General features: G+C 36.7%; 3 protein-coding genes across 3 annotated transcripts; 1 reads left to right on the top strand and 2 right to left on the bottom strand.

The window, feature by feature from the left end:
• Positions 1 to 1,865: 1,865 nt before the first annotated feature.
• On the bottom strand, positions 1,866 to 8,863 carry LOC114358297 (uncharacterized). The gene is made up of 5 exons (XM_028312230.1): positions 8,710 to 8,863; positions 6,972 to 7,176; positions 4,578 to 4,808; positions 3,233 to 3,343; positions 1,866 to 2,004 (listed from the first exon to the last, which is right to left on the bottom strand). Exons 1-5 carry the CDS (start codon positions 8,861 to 8,863, stop codon positions 1,866 to 1,868), a joined length of 840 nt encoding a protein of 279 aa, XP_028168031.1.
• A 1,604-nt stretch (positions 8,864 to 10,467) lies between these two features.
• On the top strand, positions 10,468 to 12,664 carry LOC114358282 (uncharacterized). Its single transcript, XM_028312198.1, has 4 exons — positions 10,468 to 10,669; positions 11,166 to 11,326; positions 12,068 to 12,169; positions 12,547 to 12,664. Exons 1-4 carry the CDS (start codon positions 10,520 to 10,522, stop codon positions 12,662 to 12,664), a joined length of 531 nt encoding a protein of 176 aa, XP_028167999.1. The 5' UTR covers positions 10,468 to 10,519.
• Positions 12,665 to 17,086: 4,422 nt separating this feature from the next.
• LOC114358293 (uncharacterized) lies at positions 17,087 to 22,907 on the bottom strand. Its single transcript, XM_028312219.1, has 5 exons — positions 22,221 to 22,907; positions 21,308 to 21,449; positions 19,907 to 20,127; positions 18,494 to 18,601; positions 17,087 to 17,336 (listed from the first exon to the last, which is right to left on the bottom strand). Coding segments are annotated over exons 1-5 (651 nt in total). The 5' UTR covers positions 22,223 to 22,907; the 3' UTR covers positions 17,087 to 17,158.
• Positions 22,908 to 23,288: the final 381 nt, after the last annotated feature.

Raw genomic sequence — 23,288 nt, 5'->3', positions numbered from 1 at the left:
TAGATGTCGGTGCGCTCCGGTTTACAAATTAGTATTGGCCTAAAAAACAAAATGCACTATGGTTTCATTCTGGGCAGTACTTGGTCCAACTTCCATAGTACATGGATTGGCACTGTCCTTTTTTAGATCCAAACTATGTAGGTTTTCAAACCATATTTCAGTTAATGGAGCGTCATTAATAAATATTAATACAAACAGATTTCCTACGACCATACCACTGGAGAAGGTACTTTCTTATCCGACTGCACCAGAAGGAGGGTTTTTAGAGAATTAATTTCGCGGTGATTGAGAAAAAGATCCAAAAAAAATAATAATTAAAATAATCACTGATTAATAAAATCTTTTTTTTTTTGCTTCATATATTAGCTTTGGTAAAGAAAAGGTAAAGAAAAAATCATCGGAACTCTTCTATCCTTACACTTTTAAATTGCAACTTACAAACAAAAGACAAACAATAAATTGAAGCAACAAGTCCCTGTTAAGGTGGCGACACACCATGAATCAGTCGCTAAGGATTAACAATCCATTTAGTACCAATTTAAAAACTAATCTTCTCGCTTGGAACAGCAAAGCTAAAGCGTATAGAAAGAGATGAACATTTTGTTTTTAAAATTAGATTATAGGTTTATACGTTACTTTATAACAGTGTTCAAGTACATTGCAGTTATTGGTTTTTGTCTAACAACTGGAATCGATTCCAATTCGGACTAAAAGTAAACACAATTTTCATAGTTGGCTTCAGTTTGAGTTAAACCTAACTTTTTAAATCGAAATCACATTTTTAGGCTGAGTTGCACCACCAATTTTAATAAACTTACCGTTAAAGTTAGGATAGGTCATCGTTAGATAACCAGTGTTTTTTGTATAAAGTTTGACAGATTTTTGACGTTTGATAAAGTTAAGGTAAGATGGTGCAACCCAGCCTTGCTTGTTTTTTTACTAAATATTTAAGGCATAGCTTACTTTGAAAATTAGGTTATTAATTTCAATAAGAAANCATCTCTTCAGTCTGCCCGCGACCATGACTCGTGCAACCGAGCCGAAACGTCGGGAGGGTAAATATTATTTACCGTTAAAATAGATATTGTTGCAATAAATCCCGTGAAGTGATAATTTTATAGTAAAAAAAAAAAAAAAAATGCAACATAATAGTTTAAAATATTATATAACATTGGTTGCTTAGAAATAGGATTTAATATTACTTAATTAGTAGACAAAATGTATTACTTATTAGACAAAACTTACGATTTTATTTTTGAAATTCCAGCAATTAATCTTAATTAATCTTCTTACATATTTTGCTACTCTTAGTTACTATAACAACTGATCATTTAAAATACCCGTTTTTTTCTTAAATAACTTCACATTCTTAAGTTATATTTACACCCATTAGGTAAAAAATAATGGTAAAAGTTTAATTACTTTACATAGTGCTACTACGCAGCCTGAAAAAGTTTTAATGCCGTTTCTAATTATAAAAATAAACTGATTATCTATAATACAACATTATCTTGGTATTTCGATTATGTACAGTTTCGAGCAAACCAAATTATACAATGTTATAACAAAATCGTATGTGTGTATTATATAAGTGGCCATAAGATGTACTCGTAAGAAGGTACTACGCTTGAAGCTCCAAAAAACTTACTCAAAATTGTTACATCATAACAATACAAAAGAAAATGGTGTGACTGAGTTTTTCTATGAAGAGACAACTTATTATTATTCTGTGGTAGAGACGACAACACAACAACATTATTAATGCAAAATCGCCATATAATAAGTACATAAGCATGCCAAATGTGTAGGTTGATGTGTCGTTGCCTGTAACTACTGTTTAACAAATATTACGAGCTACACCACACTTAAAAGCTCAGTGATGGTATATTCTCTTCAACAGTTTCTTCGCAGTCAGGATAAACTTCTGCACACGGCTTCGTTTGGCTGAAGGCTTCATCATACTCCTTGTAGTCATCACCAGACGCAGATTTGCTGCTTGGTATTCTGTGGAATATAATTGTAATGGTAAGAAAAATCTAGAAGAGGTTATTGGACAAAACTCCTCCTATTTTGTTCTCATCATTAATTCCTAAGCTGAAAAAGCTTGATACATATAGGTACTTGTGAATGGATATACAACTGGACTGACAGTTTAACTTTCTCCCGGGACTACGGTCTTCACTGGTTTTCTTTCAGCTTTTTAGTTAGCCTAAGATCCTGTTAACACGGTCATTTCTGTGACAGAAACTTTTGATAGTCCTTGTTAAGTGACAATATCTGCTTTCAATGTGGAATCGTCTATTTAAAAAAAAATAGCTATCTTCTAATTAACCTTTGCGATTGTCAAAATGTGATGGGACCTTTTTGACTACTGCCTTATAAGAGGTTAAAAAGCTCAAAGTTCATCTTGTACTTCCTCCTATTACCAGAGTACCAAAGAGAGTACATTTGCCGACATTTTTCTGTCAGAGCAAAGAAGTCAAATCATGTTACTGCCTGGCACATCCCAAAGGAATTCTCAAAGCTCGCAACCGATACCCTTTTAGGCTGACGTTTTTAGTTCCAAGCTATTCGGTTCCTTGAGAGTTTTTACATAAATTTGGATACTCCGCTGCATTCATTATAGTTCTAAAGCAATTTTTGCTTCCTTGAGATGTAAATTGTGACTGCTCAGGCAAATTTTTGCGACTTTTGAATTTGTTGTAACTTTTTTCTAATAAAAAGGGCTCTTCGAATCAAGACGTTTTAATGCGGATGTTAGTCTTCCGTTTACAGGACTGGGAATTGTATAAGTTGTAGATAATAATAATATTACTATCCAGTGTGCGGTCTTGCAAACATTATCTGATTCCTAGAGCAAAAGGGGCAAAGAACTTCTGGATCATTACAAGACAAAGGCTACCTCGAACTATCACTTGTGTAGCGATAGGAATACAAAAACAATCAACATCCTCATCCCAATTTTGACAGAAAAACTGAACGGGGTATAAAAAGTTCACACTTTGTGCGGCTTTTTCCTGTGCAATATTTTTTGACAAATACGTGAACGTAAGCCGGAAGACGTAGCGTGGGAAGGCCTCCCACTAGGTGGACCGACGATCTGGTGGAGGTCGCGGGAGGTGCCTGGATGCGAGCGGCGCAGGACCGGTCTTTGTGGAAATCCTTGGGGGAGGCATTTGTCCAGCTGTGGACGTCTTTTGGCTGAAACGTGAACGAGAGAACGAGAACTCACGTGAACACAGCTCTCATAATCTCTTGTAAGAACTCTCCTTGCGGATGGTGCTGTGCTTGTCCAACCAAGCATATGGTCCTCAGCAGACACTCCTTGCCGTTTGCGCCAAGACTGAACGGATCAAATCAAATCAAATCAAATCAAAAATATTTATGCAGTTTAGACCACAAGTGGCACTTATGACTGGAAGGAAAATAAACGTTGTAGTTTAATAACAATTTACAAATTAACTATCTTAGGTTATAAATACATTACAGATTTGTTACTTAACTAATTTGTACTGAAAAGTGCTTAAAGCAACATTACTACTTAGTTTTAAAACAAAACAGTTTTTGCGACCTCAGTAATTTCATAGATCACAGAAATAAAAACTGAAGCATGAGACTTTAGCCATCATAAAAATCATTTTGCTTTTTAAGTTAATTAAAAAATAATCCAGGCAGTGCGCCTTAATAAAATCTTATCGAGCATTTTAGATGACAAATGTATGGACTTATCGCGTAAAATCGATAAAATGCCTCGACAAAAGTTAATCATGGCGCGCATCCCAGCTCTACTGCAGCAGAGTAAAGAACTATTCTATCTTCTACCTTTAAATTGCAACTTACAAACAAAATACAAACAATAAATTGAAGCAACAAGTCCCTGTTAAGGTGGCGACACACCGTGAATCAGTCTAAGGATTAACACAATTCATTTAGTACCAATTTAAAAACTAATCTCCTCGCTTCGGAACAGCTAAAGTTAAAGTATAAAGAAAGAGATGAAAATTTTGTTATTTTAAAATTCGATTAAAGGTTTAGATTTGTAACTTTATAAGTGTTCAGTTACATTACATTCCAGTTTATTGGTATTCGTCTAAAAACTGAAAAACTGGAATCGATTCCAATTCGGACTAAAAGTAAACACAATTTTCATAGTTGGCTTCAGTTTGAGTTAAACCTAACTTTTTAAATCGAAATCATATTTTTAGGCTGAGTTGCACCACCAATTTGAATAAACTTACCGTTAAAGATAGAATAGGTCATCAGTTGGTTACATTCTGATTACATAACCAGTGTTTTTTGACAGATTTTTGACGTTTGATAAAGTTAAGGTAAGATGGTGCAACCCAGCCTTAGTGTCGTGGCATGCTTGTTTTTTTACTAAATATTTAAAGCATAGTTTACTTTGAAAATTAGGTTATTAATTTCAATAAGAAATTTACATGGTCACTTTTGTATACTTTTAGTAACAGCACATCAGACTATACCTACATTTTTGTTGCAAAATCGCTCTAATTACAACTACATAAGATACATTGTTTACATTGATGTGCTGTAGTATTGTGAATTGTGATACGTACCCTCTGAGAGCCGCCTCAATTTTCTGATAAAGAGTCCCACGGTTACTTCTGTGAAATTCGACGTTACCGGCCTCCATGCATTCGCTTTTCAAAAACTGCCGTTTGTTTTTCGAAGCGTGCATCTGCTTCCTGTCTATTTTGAATTTCTCTCGCGTTCCTTTTTTGAATTGGGGCGATGGAAGCACACCGTCAACGCTCCGCTTTGCGAACGCTGGATTTACGATAAACTTTCTGCAAGTTTGTAAACAGCCAGTGTTAATGTTGATGCAATGAGGTTCGATAACTCGATTTCGTGGATTTTTATTTTTTATGCTTTAACTGGCTGGTTTATTATCGAAAATGAAGTTTGTAATGAGAAAATGTTTGTTTCTTCTTTTTAGCTGTTTTATTTTTGTTTCTCTGAGAATGCATGCCAGCTACTAACTCATTTGTAGAAAAAAGAAATGTTAACCCTCAACCAGTCAACGGTACTATAGTAGTTACATTATTTTGAACTTTATTTATCTTGTTGAGGTCAAAAAATAATTGACATTTTTAAGTTTCTCATCTTCTAAAGAGAAAAATAAAAATAAAGAATAGAGTTTCATATAACAACTTTTAATAAATTATAATTTATTTATTTCTACCTTTGATAAGGCCTCTTATAAATGACTTTTCCATCCTCATCAGTATAGTATATGGCCTTGCTATCAGCTCTTCTATGTAATGGGTCTGCCTTATGGTTGAAGGGAGAATACGGGTCTTGAGGCAACTCGTAGGCCAAAGCAGCGGTGTAGCCCCATAACACAATGTCCCCTTGTGGCGATATGTTCGGGAAAGTGTTGCAGAATACTGAAACAATATTGTTTAGTTAAAGCTGATTTTACAATCGCCTGTTAACTGTGGTGTGAAAAACAAGTATGAATTTTTGATAAAAACATAATGTAAATATTTTTTTATTATGTTATGCAGTTGACTTTGTTTTCATGGAATGAATGCAAATGCACTGACAGAGGTCAAACTGATTTTTTTCTGGTATCTATAGGGCGATATTATTACTTCTAATGAGAAAATAATTCAATAATTTATCGAACGCTCTGTATTATTTTCTTTTATTTTTTTTAACATCATCATCGTCATCATCTCTAAAAGAACCACTTAGATACAGCATAAGGGGTTGAAAAAACCCAAACCATCCGAAAACAAACAAAAATGTGACCAACGTATGAAGTTTAATTAGCACTATTATGATCTATAAGAAATGGATCGATATTGTAACGTCAATGCATCAAACGTCATGGCAACTGTAGAAACAAATACAGCAGGGTCACACTTACAATTCACTTGAACATACAACAGTCACACATTTGACTCTACATTTTGGTAGCAAGATTGCTCTTACACTACTGTTAGGCCCAGAACACACGGTGAAACGCATTGCAACGAAACTGCAACTTCTAGTTACTTTTGAGTTGCATCTAAGTTTCTGCCATAGATTCCGTTGAGAGAACACATGACGTGACCAGTTTGAAACCAGTTTCGTTTCGTACCAGTTTTTGCAGTTGCGTTTCACCGTGTTTTCTAGGCCTTATTTGCATAAGAGACCAAAATGTTTAGCTTGACACTCCTCAGATAAGGTCATGTAGGTCACTTAATTGACTTATCACTGATTTCCTCATCATTCATCAGTCTCCACAGCAGGAAGACTACTCTCTAAGTTACTAGGGGCGATTGCGAAATATTATTTACTCTTTAGTCTTTTTAAGTTGTCAAGGCAATAAAATATCAAAACCTTTTTTTTTATCCACAACGAGGAAGCTCTTGGCCTGTATCTCACCTGATGGTAAGTGATTACCAGGCCGAAGGTGGAAGCGAGCTTCACCCGGAATCCTCAACCACGGAGGAACTGGCTATCTTACCTCTAACTGCCAGAACACAACAATGCTGTTAAGATTGTTGTTATGGCGACAGACTTAGGTAAGATGGTGGTAGCTAGCCAGGCGGACTTAGAACAAGCCCTACCACCAACCAAACCGAACAGAAAATTCTGCCCCCATTGGGAATCGAACCCGGGACCTCTGCGTCTGAAGCAGGTGGTCTTACCACTAGACCACAGAGGCGGTTAAAACTGCCAAGTTACTAATAGTTTTTACAATATTTATCACCTCTCATCTCCATCGCTACAACTCTTGTGTAGCCAAGATCCACAGGATTATGTAATTTTTTTATTGACTTGCAAAGGAACGGAGTGGTGCCCTTACTCTATCCACTTGCATTATGTCTCACGTGCTCTCCCAAACACTTCAATATTATTCACACTTCCATAAATCGTCGATTACCGTATTGTTTCATCACGAAACNAGAATAGATTTTCATATAACAATTTTTAATAAATTATAATTTATTTATTTATACCTTTGATAAGGCCTCTTATAAATGACTTTTCCATCCTCATCAGTATAGTATATGGCCTTGCTATCAGCTCTTCTATGTAATGGGTCTGCCTTATGGTTGAAGGGAGAATACGGGTCTTGGGGCAACTCGTAGGCCAAAGCAGCGGTGTAGCCCCATAGCACGATGTCCCCTTGTGGGGATATGTTGGGGAAAGTGTTGCAGAATACTGAAACAATATTGTTTAGCTAAAGCTGATTTTACAATCGCCTGTTAACTGTGGTGTGAAAAACAAGTATGAATTTTTGATAAAAACATAATTTAAATATTTTTTATTATGTTAAGCAGTTGACTTTGTTTTCATGGAATGAATGCAAAGGCAATGACAGAGGTCAAACTGATATTTTCTGGTAGAGTCTATAGGGCGACATTATTACTTCTAATGAGAAAATAATTCAATAATTTATCGAACGCTCTGTATTCTTTTCTTTTATTTTTTTTATCATCATCATCGTCATCATCTCTAAAAGAACCACTTAGATACAGTATAAGGGGTTGAAAAACCCCAAACTATCCGAAAACAAACAAAAATGTGACCAACGCATGAAGTTTCATTAGCACTATTATGATCTATAGGAAATGGATCGATATTGTAACGTCAATGCATCGAACGTCATGGCAACTGTACAAATGAAGTATACTTGTAAGACAAAAGCACTTCTGACTCTAAATTTTTATTGCAATATCGCCCGTATTACAACTGCATGAGATTTCACAGTGTTTATTTTGACGAGCCGATTCGACGTGCGTACTTTAGAACAAGAGAAAAAAATCAAAGTTATACTTAATGACACTCCTCACATGAGGTCACGCACGCGCAATATTCATCAACAGCATCAGGAAGATCACTTAAAACTTATATCCTCATCATTTATTCTCCTCTGCAGGAGGACTACCCTGTCTAACTTAGCAGGGAAATGGAGGATTTTCGACTATTTACGCATTAGTACTTAGTCTTAGTTAGCACTAAAACATAAAAAACTGAACAGAGTTCTAATTATTTTTACAACTATGCAATCGGGACTACGAGTATTTCCACCTCTCGTTCCGATAACTGAACTTTTGTGTAGCCAAGATCCACAGGATTATGTAATTTTTTTATTGACTTGCAAAGGAACGGAGTGGTGCCCTTACTCTATCTACTTGCATTATGTCTCACGTGCTCTCCCAAATACTTCAATATTATTCACACTTCCATAAATCGTCGATTACCGTATTGTTTCATCACGAACCTCTTTTGTCTTTTACGAACCGTTTGTTTTAATAAATACAGGGTGTTCCGTTCTTTCGAGGGACATTTACCTAAATATTGTGAAATTAGATGCTTGTTGTTTGGTATTGATTGATCACAATTCTAAAGTTCCAAGTAGAAAAACTATGTAGGAAAATGATGTGATTATTAATTAGGATATTACGTAGACCGACGATCTCAAGTATAACGAATAGTTCGTAACAGCTGGTTGACAAAAGGACAAGGGCGTGCTTTTATAGCGCTCGCTCGGACTGACGTCTAGCAGTGGACTGCGCTAGCTAAGATAGTCAATATTAATGGTAAAAAAAGATGCTATATATCTAGTTCTAAATGCTAACAGTATGATCCAGACATATCATACGCCTTTGGAAGCTAAGTATTAAAGGCAACAACAATTCTCATAACAGAAGCCAAAGGTTAATGATTGACAATAACTTAGTTATAACTTACCCAACTGAACAGAACTTCCCTCAGGGAACACTAAAAACCTTTTCCTTCGAGACAAAACTACACTTTTCTTATCAACATCACTGGTCGCGTTCAATTCACTTTCGACTTGAACCAGCGCGATTGCAATCAAGGCCAATTTAACTAGAATTTCCATTTCGGGAGTCTATTCCAAGCATTTCAGTTCAATTTATGAGAATAGATACATTTCCTAGCAAGAATTTTGGGGAATGACCACAGATTATCTTGGAGAATCAGAAGCACCGTTAATCACGATCTACAAACATAGTTAATGCCGTTAAGTATAGTGTACAGGATGGATGTTAGCTTACCAATTTTCTAACGAGCGAAGTAACTGTTTGTTAGAATATTTTGCGCTCCAACTTTTCCAGACTGTATTATTTTTTGCTTCAAATTTCAAAGCTTTATGGGTCGTATTACAAAAAAATAGACTGGCAAAATATTCATTTTTAAATTCTTGTAGAATATGAAAATCGCCTCTCTTAATAAACATCGCACCACGTTCAAAGCAGTTTTGTACAGATAGTTTTTTTAACGGCAATGACTATGACAATCATGAGAAGTGATAATAATATTACTATGTTATAATGATATGCTCATTTGAGTGCAAAAAGGTTAAAGGTGCAGGAACTATCCAGCGTCTAAGTACGCACAGCACAGTCAAGGCACACATTGATAGCAAAGAGAGGCTTTTTAAGACTTAGATAAAAAATATTTATAATTCATATTTTGCACTAAAAACACTTTTTTGAAGCTACTCAATATCGGTATAAAGACTCTTTATTCTCATAAAAACGCACTTACCTGACAATTATTGTTGGGTTTACACGTACGGTCTTCAGAACACCCTGTATAAAATCTGCCACACACACCTAAGGAGTTCAAAAATTGAAACTGGATCAGGTCATCGTGGTTGACATACAAATTGCAAATCCAAACAGGGCCTACATTTTCTGAAATATCAGTTTTGGTTCATATCGTTTTCTGACCAGTATCCGAAATTCATTACGGTCGGAAACGTGTCAGGTATTTGTAAAATTAGTGCCGTTTTTTGGATTTAAAAGACTTAACTGTGAACTGATATTTAGGTTTTTACTCTATCCATCCATATTTTGTTGACACAGTAATTTTTCACCGAAATTACATTACTCCTGGTAGGTACGTACCTATTGATTGACATTGTTTCTTCCGTGAATCTTTGGCTGAGTCGAACCACCTAACTTTGACCGTAACTAGGTACAACAATAACCAGTGTTTTTGTATGGAGTTTGACAGATTTTTGACGTTTGTCAAAATTAAAGTAAGATAGTGCAACCCAGCCTTAGTGATTTTGCCAATTTTGTTGTCTTATTGGATTGTTGTCCTAAAGCTGTGGCATCAAGTTTTATCTAGCTTTTATCCGCGGCTTCACCCGCGTGAAATTTGTCATAAATTATAGCCTATATGTTATTCTGGATTATAAACAATAATACTGTAGTTTCATCAAAATCCGTTTATAAGTTTTTGCATGAAAGAGTAACAAACATGTTAACATCCAGATATCTATTATAATATTAGTAAGATTTAGTTATCAACATAGCTAATAATGTATGTATCTTGATGCATCTAGCAAGAGAATCCATCAGACATTTTGGATTGATTTGGTTACTGTGCAGTTCTTGTATTAAAATGGTAGTTCTATTACAATGTTTAGGATACTAGCCTATTTTTAACTAGGTATTTAATTATTTCAGATCCATTGCCATGGGAAAAAAATCAGAGCACAACAACAACCTACGCAGTTGATATAGATATGAACAAAATATTCCAATTAGTGTTGCTGTGCTACATTTGTTTGATTGTTTTCATTTTAATTGAATCGGGGGATGCCAACGAAGAGAAAACGAATAACCATGTTAGACAGAGGAGATACTTGAGCTTCAAGAATAAAACGAAGTTTTTTGTAAGTAGATAGATCTTTAATTTGTTAATATTGATGTATAGTATAGTCATATGAATGCGTCGTAATAGGAAGATGAAAAAGAGTATAAGAAACTCTTACTAAAAAGTACTTTCTCGTCTGGATTGGAGTCTTCCTAATGAGATGAAAATCTTAGATATTATAATGCCCGTTTTCACCATCAATTCCTAATTTTTAAGTGACCCCTTTGGTAACACATAAAACAGGAATTTCGTTTTCATAGGGTCACTTAAAAATTAGGGATTGATGGTGAAAACGGGCATAAGACTTTTTGTCGGCTCTACTTATGATATAAGGTACAAGCTTATGTAGAGACAAAAAGGCTTATATTTAAAACTTTCCCTTTATTACAATGGTTGTTAGCAACACTGTCTTATAGATAGCTGCTTTAAAAAAAGGTAGAAATTCTCAAATGTTATCTTCTTTTTTCTTGAAAATTGATTAAAAGTTTTTAATTATTTGACACCTTTATCCGCAGCTCCGTCTCAACTTCAAAGCTAACATGGTGCCATGGACCCAGATATTCGCCCAAGCGCTCGGGTTCCGTATGAACTGGGACGCGCCTCCTGATACCTTTCATCCTTACAAACACTTCTCCAGACGAAGCGTTTATAACCACTTGGAGCACTTACTTGACAGGTATTTATTTAAATTTATAATAAGCAAAACTGGTTTCCACGAGTTTTTAATTCTCATAATATTCCTAAGAGGCACTGAAAGAAAACATTAAAATAACATAAAATTAAAGATGCAGCATACTTACCTAAACAAAGAGCCTTTCGCAGTAATCGTTTAAGTTTTCACTTGTAAAGAACCACAGTGATGTTGCCATAAATATTAAACAGGTCATAGGTATCAAGAGAAAATAAATATTTTTATCTACGTTATGTTGATTTACACGAATTCTTTTGCTGATTAATACTTACTTGGCGTCTTCAGCTACTTCTGCATACCAATATGATAGTTTGACGACGGAATGTTAGAGCATGCTGTATTTGAATCGAGTATTTTGGGTACAAGTCCAAAACCTCTCGCTCAATCTGTAGCCAATCATAAACTTTTAAAGCCTTAAAAACAATTCCTTATCCCAGCTACTATTCCACTACATCAATACATTAACAAAACTAGAAAAGTCACGCAAAAATGCAGGCAGGGGTTGAATGGACACCAATGCGTGCGGCGGGCCATTTGCGAGATGGAAAATTAAAAAAACAGCTCTATCGAGTATTATTAGTCTAGTAATCTGTTTCTAGAGCGACACCTCTCAAATCCTTCACTCGATTTACAGGCATAAGTGTCTGAAGCATACACCCACGTTTTAGTCCATCAATACATTACTAAAACTAGAAAACTCACGCAAAAATGCTTGATTGCTTGCAGGCAGGGGTTGAATGGACACCAATGCGTGCGGCGGGCCATTTGCGAGATGGAAGCGCGCGCCCCGCGGGGCATATACCACAAAATTTTAAAAATGGTGTTCAGGTAACTATGTGCGGCTCTGGTTTAGATGTTCTCGTGAAATATTTAAATACGATCGCTTTTTGTTTGCTGGAATGGTGTACACAACTTTTTATGGTAAACTAGTTTTTGCCCGAGATATTTATCCGCATGGGTTTTTAGTTTTGTTGCAAAATGCCTGGCTAAAGTGTTTAGCTAAAGACATCCTGTCGTCTGTGCAGTATAGGCATTCATGTTAAACTGCTGTGTATAATAACGATAATACTGTAAAATTTCATAAAAATCCGTTCTGTAACTTTCGGTGTGAAAGAGTAGAATGGACCCCAGTCCAGTTTCATGTTTCATGGTTCATGAAATGTACATATTATTACTAGTGTTTTAAATTATACTTTATTTTGCAGGAAACAATCGTCGGACACCGATAAGTGGCACAACAACACCACCAAAGAAGACTGCTTAGTAACTTATACCAAATGTCCATTCTCGTTCTTGGACATATCTCAATACACGGATTTATAGCTTTCAAGTAAATAAGTATCAGATTAAATTATTATGATTAAAATAATTTAACGTGTGGCATGTTGCGGAAACCTTGGTCTACTGACACTTACGCCAATATTCACAAACGATGCTTGCTTATAAAGCAGCAAATCGAACGCACAGCGTTGAATAGAGCTCTGTGATTAGCGTGTCACCCTGTGCGTCCATGCGCACTGTGAGACCTCATAGTAATGTTTGTGAATACGTTATTGTAGACTTAATAAGGATCATAGGCATCTCTAGGTTCGTATTAGTGTCTGTTTCAGCAAGCAATAGTTTTTGTCTTCATATTTCACAACGAAGTTGCATAATTATTAAATTGAACAAGACTGCTAGTGCTTTTGAGAATGTGTTCCTATCAATACAAATTGTGAATATAATAACTATAAGTATTTATGTAAAAAATAGAGTTAATAACACAAGATTGGTCATGAATTTCTTTTTTATTTTAAACGTTCTATTCACGAGGACTATTTTACCTGATCCAGATCGATCTGGCAATACAAAACTTTCATTTCAGTAATATTTCCCTCAATTTGTTTACTCACGCTACACCCCAATATCTTATGTCCCAACATATCGGAAACAAAAGCGCCCGTGACTTATATGTGCGGAGTAAATGAGCAAAAATAAATACCGTCCCAAGGACGTTAAGAGGCGAAACTAAAGTGTCCCACAATGGCCGCTGTTTGCTTAGACGGCGTCACGTCGCCGGCAAATTAAGTAAATCTCATATAGGTGCTGGTCACGTGCGGACGATCTTTCCCCCAGTGGCCGTTTACAACGCACGACACGACCTATTGACTGATTAAGTGGCTACGAGCCCGCATTCTGCCAGGTCATCAAATGGCAAGCACTGGAAGCCAAGATCTATCTGTGTGGCGGGAGACAATTTCCATTTGTACCACCATCCTGCATTGTAGTGGCTCGACTCCTTCAATTGTCACTAGTAAATTGGAGTGGCAAATGGAATATTTTTAATGTTTTAAGAGAATGCCACCTGGCATTAAGTCCGCCACTGTACAGTTTTATGTGCAAAAGTATAAATAAATAAAAAATATTTGGCCTTTACTCCTCACCCCGGCCAGATAGGTACAGACAGACCTACAGCCCTGATGTTTGCCTATTTTTTTCATCCTTAGTCGCCGATACAACTTAGTTCATTCCACTTTTGAAGAAGCAGCTAATTCGGAGATTTTCGCGTGACACGCTATTTACTTTACTACATAACTACTACCTCCAAGAAAAACTTCTTAATTCTTGAGCGTTACAAGCACACATTCATATAATTGATTTAGGTATAGGTGTGAGCATTTATACCAATGATTAGCATAATTTTCATTTACAACTCCCGATACGACCACCACTATTAAATGAACATTTTTTCTTTATTTCTTTCTTTCACTATTAAGTGGCTTTCAGCTGCTCAGTTTGAATGACACTTTTGATTACTAAATCATTTTTCAGAATATGTGTAGGTATTTTAATAATTTATCTCTACCAGTACCAATCCAAGAGGAGTCACCAGAAGGTCGTATCTTCTTCTGCAACCAACCCGATCATTCCCATAACGATCTTTTATAACACGCGATATGATGACTCATTATTCGTCACTTATTCTTCCTAGTTGGTACACTCTTGCTAGAGTGGCTATGGTCAATTGGTCATCATTAAGAATCACTCATGATTTGTCTTTTATTTCTGAAAAGGGTCTTGTATCGAGTCCTTANAGGGTCTTGTCGTAAGCAACTGTAAGATAACCATCATCATTATCATTTCAGCCATAGGACGTCCACTGCTGAACATAGGCCTCCCCCAATGCTTTCCAAGTTGCTCGGTTGGTAGCGGCATGCGTTCAGCGTTTACGATATTGTTGGTCCACCTTGTGGGTGGACATCCACGCTGCATTTTCCGGTACGCTTACTATAAGATAATGATGATGATGGGAATTAATGATCAGACCGAAGATGGAAGAGAGCTTCACCCGGAACCCTCAATCACAGAAGAACTATCTTACCTCCGACTAGGAAAACTACAATGCTGCTAACATTATTATTAGGAAGCTATGGCCCGTTATTTTTGTTATAATCGTATCCCATCGTGTGAATCCGCCCGCAAAATATTTACATTGACTTAGAATGCAACCACTACTGGTTCTCGACGCCGGAGTTATGCTTAGAATGCATATAGGGTAAAGTAGTTAAGTCGTTCATTAAGTTGATCCGACTTTGGGACGCGGGAGAATTTGTAGAGAGGTACGTACAGTCAGGTGGGGAAATATATTTTTCCTCTACTTTTTCTTTCTTCGAAGTGTATTTTATACAACTCTACTGGAAATATTTTTGGAAGTTCCATTTAGGTGTTATTTGAATGTATGTAACATTCATATTTTTGTGCGAATCTCAATTAACTCTCTCTACTGTGCTGTGATATAACTCTAAATCAATCAAAATGATTTATTTCCGGCAATTTATTAGTTAATCTATAAGGCTGAGCTGCACCATTTTATTTTAACTTTGACAAACGTCAAAAATATGTCTAACTCCATACAAAAAGCACCGGTTATTGTTATTGTTACGGTTAAAATAAGATAGTGCCACTCAGCCAAAGATTTTTCAAATTCGAAAATGCTACAAGTAAGTAGATAGAATTTTGCAAGTATGATAGCAAATAACTTTCCCTTAGAAAAAAATTATACCCTTTCTAAGACAAGGTTTCTAAGTTAAGATCAGTCATTCTCAACTACAACTCCTGGAGTTTAATTTGATAAAAATTATTATAAAAAAAACTTTTTTAAAAACAAGCTTTATTATAAAATGCAGTTGTACTAAAACGAAAAAAATAATTGGAAGCAATGTTCAAAATAATTTCGAAAGCTTGTATCGCGCATGGAATTTATTGTTTATTTTTCTGTTTGCGCTACAAGCTTTCGAAATTATTTTGAACATTGCTTCCAATTATTTTTTTCGTTTTAGTACAACTGCATTTTAGAATAAAGCTTGTTTTTAAAAAAGTTTTTTTTATTATAATTTTATTTTATACTTTTTAGTTGTATTGTATCTCAATCTGGGCCCTGGTCATCATTTAGCACCATAATACTTAAAAAGACAAATCCAACGAACCCAAATTCGATGCGATTCCGCCGTTTCGTTTAGGAGTTCATATGACCACCTCCCGACTCCATTATCAGACCAGCTCGATGGTACCATAACATTGCATTGTCATCGTACTTACATAAGTATTCCAAATTTCAGCTCAATCGGTTGAGGAGAAGTGGTCTTAAATTCAGTTGCAAGATTTGTCCCACACATACTAACAAGTGAAGTCAATATAAAGCTTGTAATAATAAAAACAACATATTTTTGCGTGCAACTGTACTTTAAAATGTAGCCATTCTATCCCCTACTTTAAAATTTAAACTAAGTATATTATGATTAGACATGCTCTTAGCAAGTTTAAAAAGAATGAAGTGACTTAGAAATTTTTTTCTGTGCTATACAGAATGATTTTTAAAATAGTTGCCAAAGTTTAGTAGAGTCACTCATGATTTGAACAACATTTACTTGGGATTAGATGCCTACAAAAAAAACCATTGCATTCAAAAAGTTGCTTGCAAATTGTACGGAAAAGCGAACTTTTTCTCGCTTTCACAATGCACCATCGTAAACTTATTTAAATTTTCTAAAACCAGAAGAGCTGAATTACCCCTAACTTGAAATATCACCCCAAGAGCCATTGCCACTCAGTCCTCCAAATAAAAACAGCCAAAAATTCGAAACGCGAATTTCGGACATTGTGTCAAATCGGTCCACTGGTGCGTGATCAAAATATCACCTTTGTGCCCGATCGGGCCATTCATCGGTTTCTATTGCCACCGGGACCAATGTGGGCCCGCGGGCTCGATGGGCAATCAGCACAGATTTGGATTCAGAACGAATTTATTGAGCAATCATTTCGGTATTTTTATTGTGTTTATGTAACAAACTAATACACTTACTGGTTGTATGTGTGTGTTGGCCTTTTTGTGTTCCTTTAACATGGAACATAGCTACCTAGACCTTCCACTTAGTTATTTCGCATAACTCAAAGGTCACTGACTGACTGACTGACTGACTGACATAGTGATCTATCAACGCACAGCTCAAACCACTGGACGGATCGGGCTGAAATTTGGCATGCAGGTAGATTTTATGACGTAGGCATCTGCTAAGAAAGGATTTAACGAAACTCCACCCCTAAGGGGGTAAAACGGGATCCAGGCGTACGAAGTCGCGGGCGGCCGCTAGTTTTGAATAAAATAATAATAATAAAATTGCTAATACATCAATTTCTATTACTAGTTTTTTTATAATATAGTAACTCTTAAGCAGGAACTAACAGTTGTCAATAACACCAAACATTTTTCAGCTTAAATAATGGCTTAAAAAATCCTTCTGTAACTTCAACCCGTGAATTGACATCATGACAATTTATTCACGCATCTCTAAGAACCGATATGAGTTCCATCACTCCCTGGCCCTCTGGACATCCCTCGTAGATGGAGGCACAGTCGAACATCTGCCTCCCAGCAATGGCGGCGTCCTTGTACTCAGATATGGCCTCCTCCCAGTGCGGGTCCACGTCATCGAAGGGCGTACGACCGTAATCTGGACTGAAACGTGAGAAATGTGGCAAAGGTTATGGAAAATCAATCATCATCATTCACTCTGAAAGCAGCCTCTTATTAACTCTACGTAATGTTAGAAATAATAAAAGGCATCTATTTTTTGCAAAAAAGCTTTTAGTGAGCGCTTTTATACGTACTATGGTTAAGCCCTACTGATTACTTCTTAAATTGCTATAAGTACCTGCTATCAGTCTTAAGGACTGTCTGAACAGGTACTTATAACACCATGTCTCTCAGGTAGACTAAACCCAAAGACGTGTTTCATATCATCATCATAATTTCAGTGCTAAACCACGGGGCTATACCCTTCTTTTTAACCGACTTAAAAAAGGAGAAGGCATGAAGTCATAGTAGACTTATCAACTCAGAAAGGGATCAACACCATNTTTGTAGGAATTATTTCCGATTTAAAAGCTAATTCTACTGGACTACCGGGGGCGTCGACCACGGGTGCGTCGAAAACTGGGGGACTCGGCCACGGACCCATATTGCCTGTCACGAGCTGTCATCGCCTTTCACGCTCTGTCAACCGCGAGGTGTGGCTTTTACGTTGCGGTGCGGATAAGTGTGCGTTGCAATATGGAGTTTCATTTAAAGAACACTGACCGCCTCGAGTTGATACGGTTACGATCCCTTTCCAGGTTGATACTCGTAAGTGTGCTACGCCCTTTATGATAGTATTTTTCTAATATCATCATCATCTCAGCCATAGGACGTCCACTGCTGCACATAGGCCTCCTCCAATGCTTTCCATGTTACCCGGTTTACGAGATCCAATCAGAAATGAGGAGATCCGTAAACGAACTGAAGTCGCTGACATAGCCCGACAAGCTGAAGTGACAATGGGCAGGGCACATAGTACGCAGAACTGACGGCCGATGGGGCAGCAAGGTTCTGGAGTGGAGGCCGCGCACCGGAAAACGCAGCGTGGGACGTCCACCCACAAGGTGGACCGACGACCTGATAAAGGTAACAGGAAGGCGCTGGATGCAGGCCGCTACCAACCGTGCGATGTGGAAGTCATTGGGGGAGGCCTATGTTCAGCAGTGGACGTCCTGTGGCTGAAATGATGATGATGATGATATTTTTTTCCATGCATGTTCTTATTTAGTATGTAGCCTGCAATCTGCAATGCAACTTACGTTAAAATGATGTGCAATATCTCCCCCACCAGCCCCTCCTCTTCGACCGGATATTGCGCCGCCTCGCATATCGCGCGCAGCACGCAATCGTATCCATTCATGCCTTTGCTGCAAATAAAAATATAGCTTTCAGTTTATTGTGCGGTTTATTCAATCCTGCACTCGTTCAACATGCGTAAAACCTCTTTGTTTGCAAACATAGAGAAGGTTTTCATTCATTTTGCTCAGATGTTTAGTTTACTCGTGACTTTGGAATAGACCTAAAAGTAAAGGGTTAAAAGTCTAAAATCACTGCACCCTGGAGTTCCGTTGACTGATTCGCAAGTCACCTAAGATACCTAAATTATTGTATTACCTATCTAATTTAAAAGCACGTGTAGAACTCATAGTATTAAAATATTTTCCTCGGGAAATATCAACCGAATTGACTTTGCCAAGTTTAAGCGTGTAGGAAATTAAAGGAAACACTTAAATATTTGTCTAGATAGGTACATGCGTTGTGACCTTTTGTTAGTTATCTTGAGGAATATCTTAAGGATTTGCTTTGATCGAACAATGCACTAACTTAACGAATGCAAAACTAAACGCACAATTAAAACCGACCTCTAATATGCCAAACTGAGTTTTATTATTATTTGCATAGAGTTCGCAGCATAAGATCCGCATTCTACAGGTACTTTGGAAGGCTTTCGCAGCAAACTTTGTGCAGCTAGTCAACCAAACAATCGTATCAACAGCTTCACCCAAAGCTCTCAAAGCTTCGCCTGAAGCGCTATAAAGTGTTACTATTGGAACACGTCTTTGATAGAAATAGTTTTTCTATTATTTTCAACGATTGAATTCGTAATCAAAGTAACACTATAGAAGTTGCAATGTCCATTCTTTGACAACAAAGATTCTAGTCGATTTTTCGAATTTTGTTTATGTTATATTCTTGATTATTTTTATAGTACACTAACTGTCACTATCACCTTTTTAGCCACACTAACTATAATACTGCTATATAAAAAGGCTTTAACCGTTTACGCAGCGTCAGCTCTCAAAAGGAAAAAAAATCACTGATTTGAAACATTCTTCGTTGGTGCTCCGCTCCTATTGGTCTTAGCGTGATGATATATAGCCTAAAGCCTTCAGGAACTAACGGGCTATCCAACATAAAAATATTTTTCCAAATCGGTCCTGTAGTTCCTGAGATTAGCGCGTTCAACCAAACAAACAAACAAACTTTACAGCTTTATAATATTAGTATAGATATAATATTGTATTATAGACTTTTAGAAGAAAAGTCAAGTGGGTGAAGCCTGGCTATGGGCATATGACTGCAAAGGAACTTGATGATTGTCTGAAAAATATGGGGTGATCTAGTTTACCTATGAAAAAGCAGCTAACATAATAATTTAGATCAAAACTTACGAATTCAGCATCTCAGTCAATGACCTATAGAAGACGATCCGCTCGTCCCTCCTATGGAGCATATCTGCGTCCCTCTGTTCCCGGGACACCGTCTTGATGGGGTAATACTGGGACAGCTGCGAGATGTTCGTGAAATGTGTGTACTGGTACTGGAAGTTGGCAGCGAAGGCCACTTGGATGTTGTCCCGGTTCGCTATGGGACAGCTGATGCCGATGATGAACTGGAAATGTGAATTTAAACATTGTACATAAACTATACAGTATTAGAGGTTCAAAGTCTGATAGCGATGCTGCCTAAATGGTAACACTAAAAACCAGCGTCGTGGCCTCCCTCACCGGGGGCCACGGCATATGCTGAGTGGGGTCCCATCAGCGTTGCTAGACGTCCCGATGTTGGCGGGACGTCCCGATTTTGAAATCAAATTTAAATGTCCCGCGCGGGACAGGCTCTGTCCCGCTTTTCGGAGAGAGACACTCACTTCACCAGACTATTGTTTGAAACGCCATATTATTCTAAAGAATAAAACTTTTTTAATTTTTTTTCTTTTTTTATTCTAATGGCGAATTAACCGATAGAGCAAATCTCATTTAAAATATTATTTTTTTGTTAAAATACATTTGCTATAGCTACTTTTGCTATCTACTGTCACGTAAACGTAATTTTAAATCAAATAAAAAGATAAATATTTGAAAACCTTTGATAATATACGTTTTCTTTACTATGTCCCGCTTTTGACGGAAGAATCCCGCTATTTTCACTCAAAAAGTACCAAAGTCCCGACTTGGCGAAAAAAAAACTGGCAACGCTGGGTCCCATTGCGATGGGCATCGCTGTGCGACAGGGTAGCACTGCTTAGTTTACTTGCTCATTCATTGTATGTTTTATGTCACCTCTGTCTTATTTGCTTTTTTTTTATTTTACCTCTTTTGTCTTTTGTGATGTCCATGGCAATAAATGTTTCTTTCTTTCTTACTAAATGGATGGATGGAACCGTAAGCCTGAGTTGCACAGTCTTAATTTAACTTTCATTCGTTCGTTTCAGCCAAATAACGTCCACTGCTGGACAAAGGCGTCCCCCAAGGATTTCCACACGACCGGTCCTGCGCCGCCCGCATCCAGGCACCTCCCGCGACCTTCACCAGATCGTCGGTCCTCCTAATGGTGCAATTTAACTTTAACAAACGTCAAAAATCTGTCAAACTCCATACAAAAACACCGGTTACAGTTACGGTTAAAGTTAAGGTGATGCAATCCAGCCATAATCATGGTAGCTATAAAAAGATAGCCCTTATGGGACACTTACATTACAAAGAAATAAGCATGAATTCAATTAGTTTCCTAAACAATAGCTTTTAAATTAAATACCTAAAATTACATNATTTATTAGACAGATTATTTACCTTGTATGTAGCTCCATAAGGATAAATTAAGGGTAAAGAGTTTAGTTGTCGTTTCGTTCGGAATTCCTCTTCATTTTTAATCGGAAACGTTTCTAAGTAAACAGGAGTTGCGACGAGACATAACATCAACACAATTATTACCCTGAAAAGAAAAGGCAAATAAAAAAATCTTTGGACAGTTTCACACAGCGCCAGTTAGCCTCAAAGTAAGCAACTTAATGCTTGTGTTATGGGTGCTGCTAGCTTAACGGCTATACTAGTTATATACTTTTTTTAAATGCATACATATTATACATACATAGTAACACCCAGACCCGTCACAAAAATTTAAATCCATCATTTCAATTTCTGCCCGCCCGGGAATCGAAACCGGGACCTCTCGCCATAGTAGTCCGTTCTGAACCACTACACCAAAACGGCTGACAGTAAATTAGTGATAGTGAAGTTGATAGCATTTTGCATTATCACAACAATGTACATAATATGCAACGGTTAGAATTGATTTACTATCATCTGTAGTGATTGAGTCAAATTATGTTTTTCATTTGACTGTGTATGCGTCACAAATCCAAAGATCCGGGTCAAAATTCCATACGGAAATCTTTTGTTTTACATACTCGTAATATACGTATTTAACAATGTTCTAAATACGGATTTGTCATATCTATGTAGATGCAGCGTCCAACTAAATATGACTGACAATACGTTTATTAGTGGTAAACGTTAATACCGGAGGCCCTAGGTTCGATTTCAGAAGGGATCATAGGAATTCAGACACTCTTACTTTACAATATAAAGCTCTAGGTCGGGTTGTGGGTTTCCCGTCGATCACAAAACCATTTAGATAAGACTACAGCCTGAATAACACATCAAGTATTTTAAACACTGGAAAATATATTGAAAATTAACTTACATGATTCAGCAATAAATGTATTTATGTCAGCTTCAGATCCAACGAATAAAATATTTCGAATAGCTCGAAAAAACTGTTTCGACGTCGAATGATTTACATAAGCGTCAGAATTAACGTGATACACGTGTAGCAGGGAATGGATATTATGTGCTAACTTATATCTCATTTCGAACAGTTATCCAACTGACTGATTGCTCACACATTCTGAGTTATAACTTATCATTTTCTCGTCAGCAATTTTCCAAATCAATGCTCAGGATTATGGATTCATCACGTCATAATTAATATACGATGATAAAGATCTTCAATTCGATATACTTTTTATGGAATTAATAAAAGTTGCTCGACATTAGCCTTTAGTTTATAAAACTAAGATACCAATCACATATTTAATATAGCGTAAGGATAGTTTTCACTTAGGTTATAATAAGAATAATTGCAAAGTTTGATATGAGTCCTTCGTTCCTAAAGCCAATTATAATAATTCCATAAAAGTTTTTTTCTTTACATGACCGTCTATGGTTTGTTGTTTATTACAGTTTCATTTTTGCATCACAAATCACATCGTTCAATTTTGATTTTCAAATTTTAACCACTCCATCCCCACCACTGTTCGCACAGCCGCTTGTAAACCACAAACTAATTTACGGTAATGCACTATTAAATCAGTGTAACGGCCGAGCCATGGCTGACCATAACGCACGTCACAATGGCTGATCGGAGCTTTGGGGCAGCGCGCATAAACGCTTACAATAAGGATGTGGTTTTATTGATAAGAGAGAGCGAGTTTTTCAGCTATCCGGCGTATTTTGATAACTGGAACTAAAAAACTTAAACAGCTATTGAGTATTGACAGCGCCTAAATTATTATAGTGCTCTTAAAATTTTGTATTTCATTTATTTGTCAGTTTTGTATGGTGTGATACCCTAAAGCTTCGAGATTTTTGATTTTGAGAAAATGAGTAAGTACGAGTAACATTATTTATCTGTAATTGACTGAAATTTATGTTAGTATCCATTTATCCCATCAGTTCTTCGGCTTTAATTATATAACAACAGACTCGCATT

Source organism: Ostrinia furnacalis, unplaced genomic scaffold, assembly GCF_004193835.3.
Source record: "Ostrinia furnacalis isolate ACB-3 unplaced genomic scaffold, ASM419383v2 OfSCF3837, whole genome shotgun sequence".
Classification (NCBI taxonomy): domain Eukaryota; kingdom Metazoa; phylum Arthropoda; class Insecta; order Lepidoptera; family Crambidae; genus Ostrinia; species Ostrinia furnacalis.
Note: the sequence above shows the minus strand (reverse complement) of the source record. Positions and strands in the feature narration are given on the sequence as shown.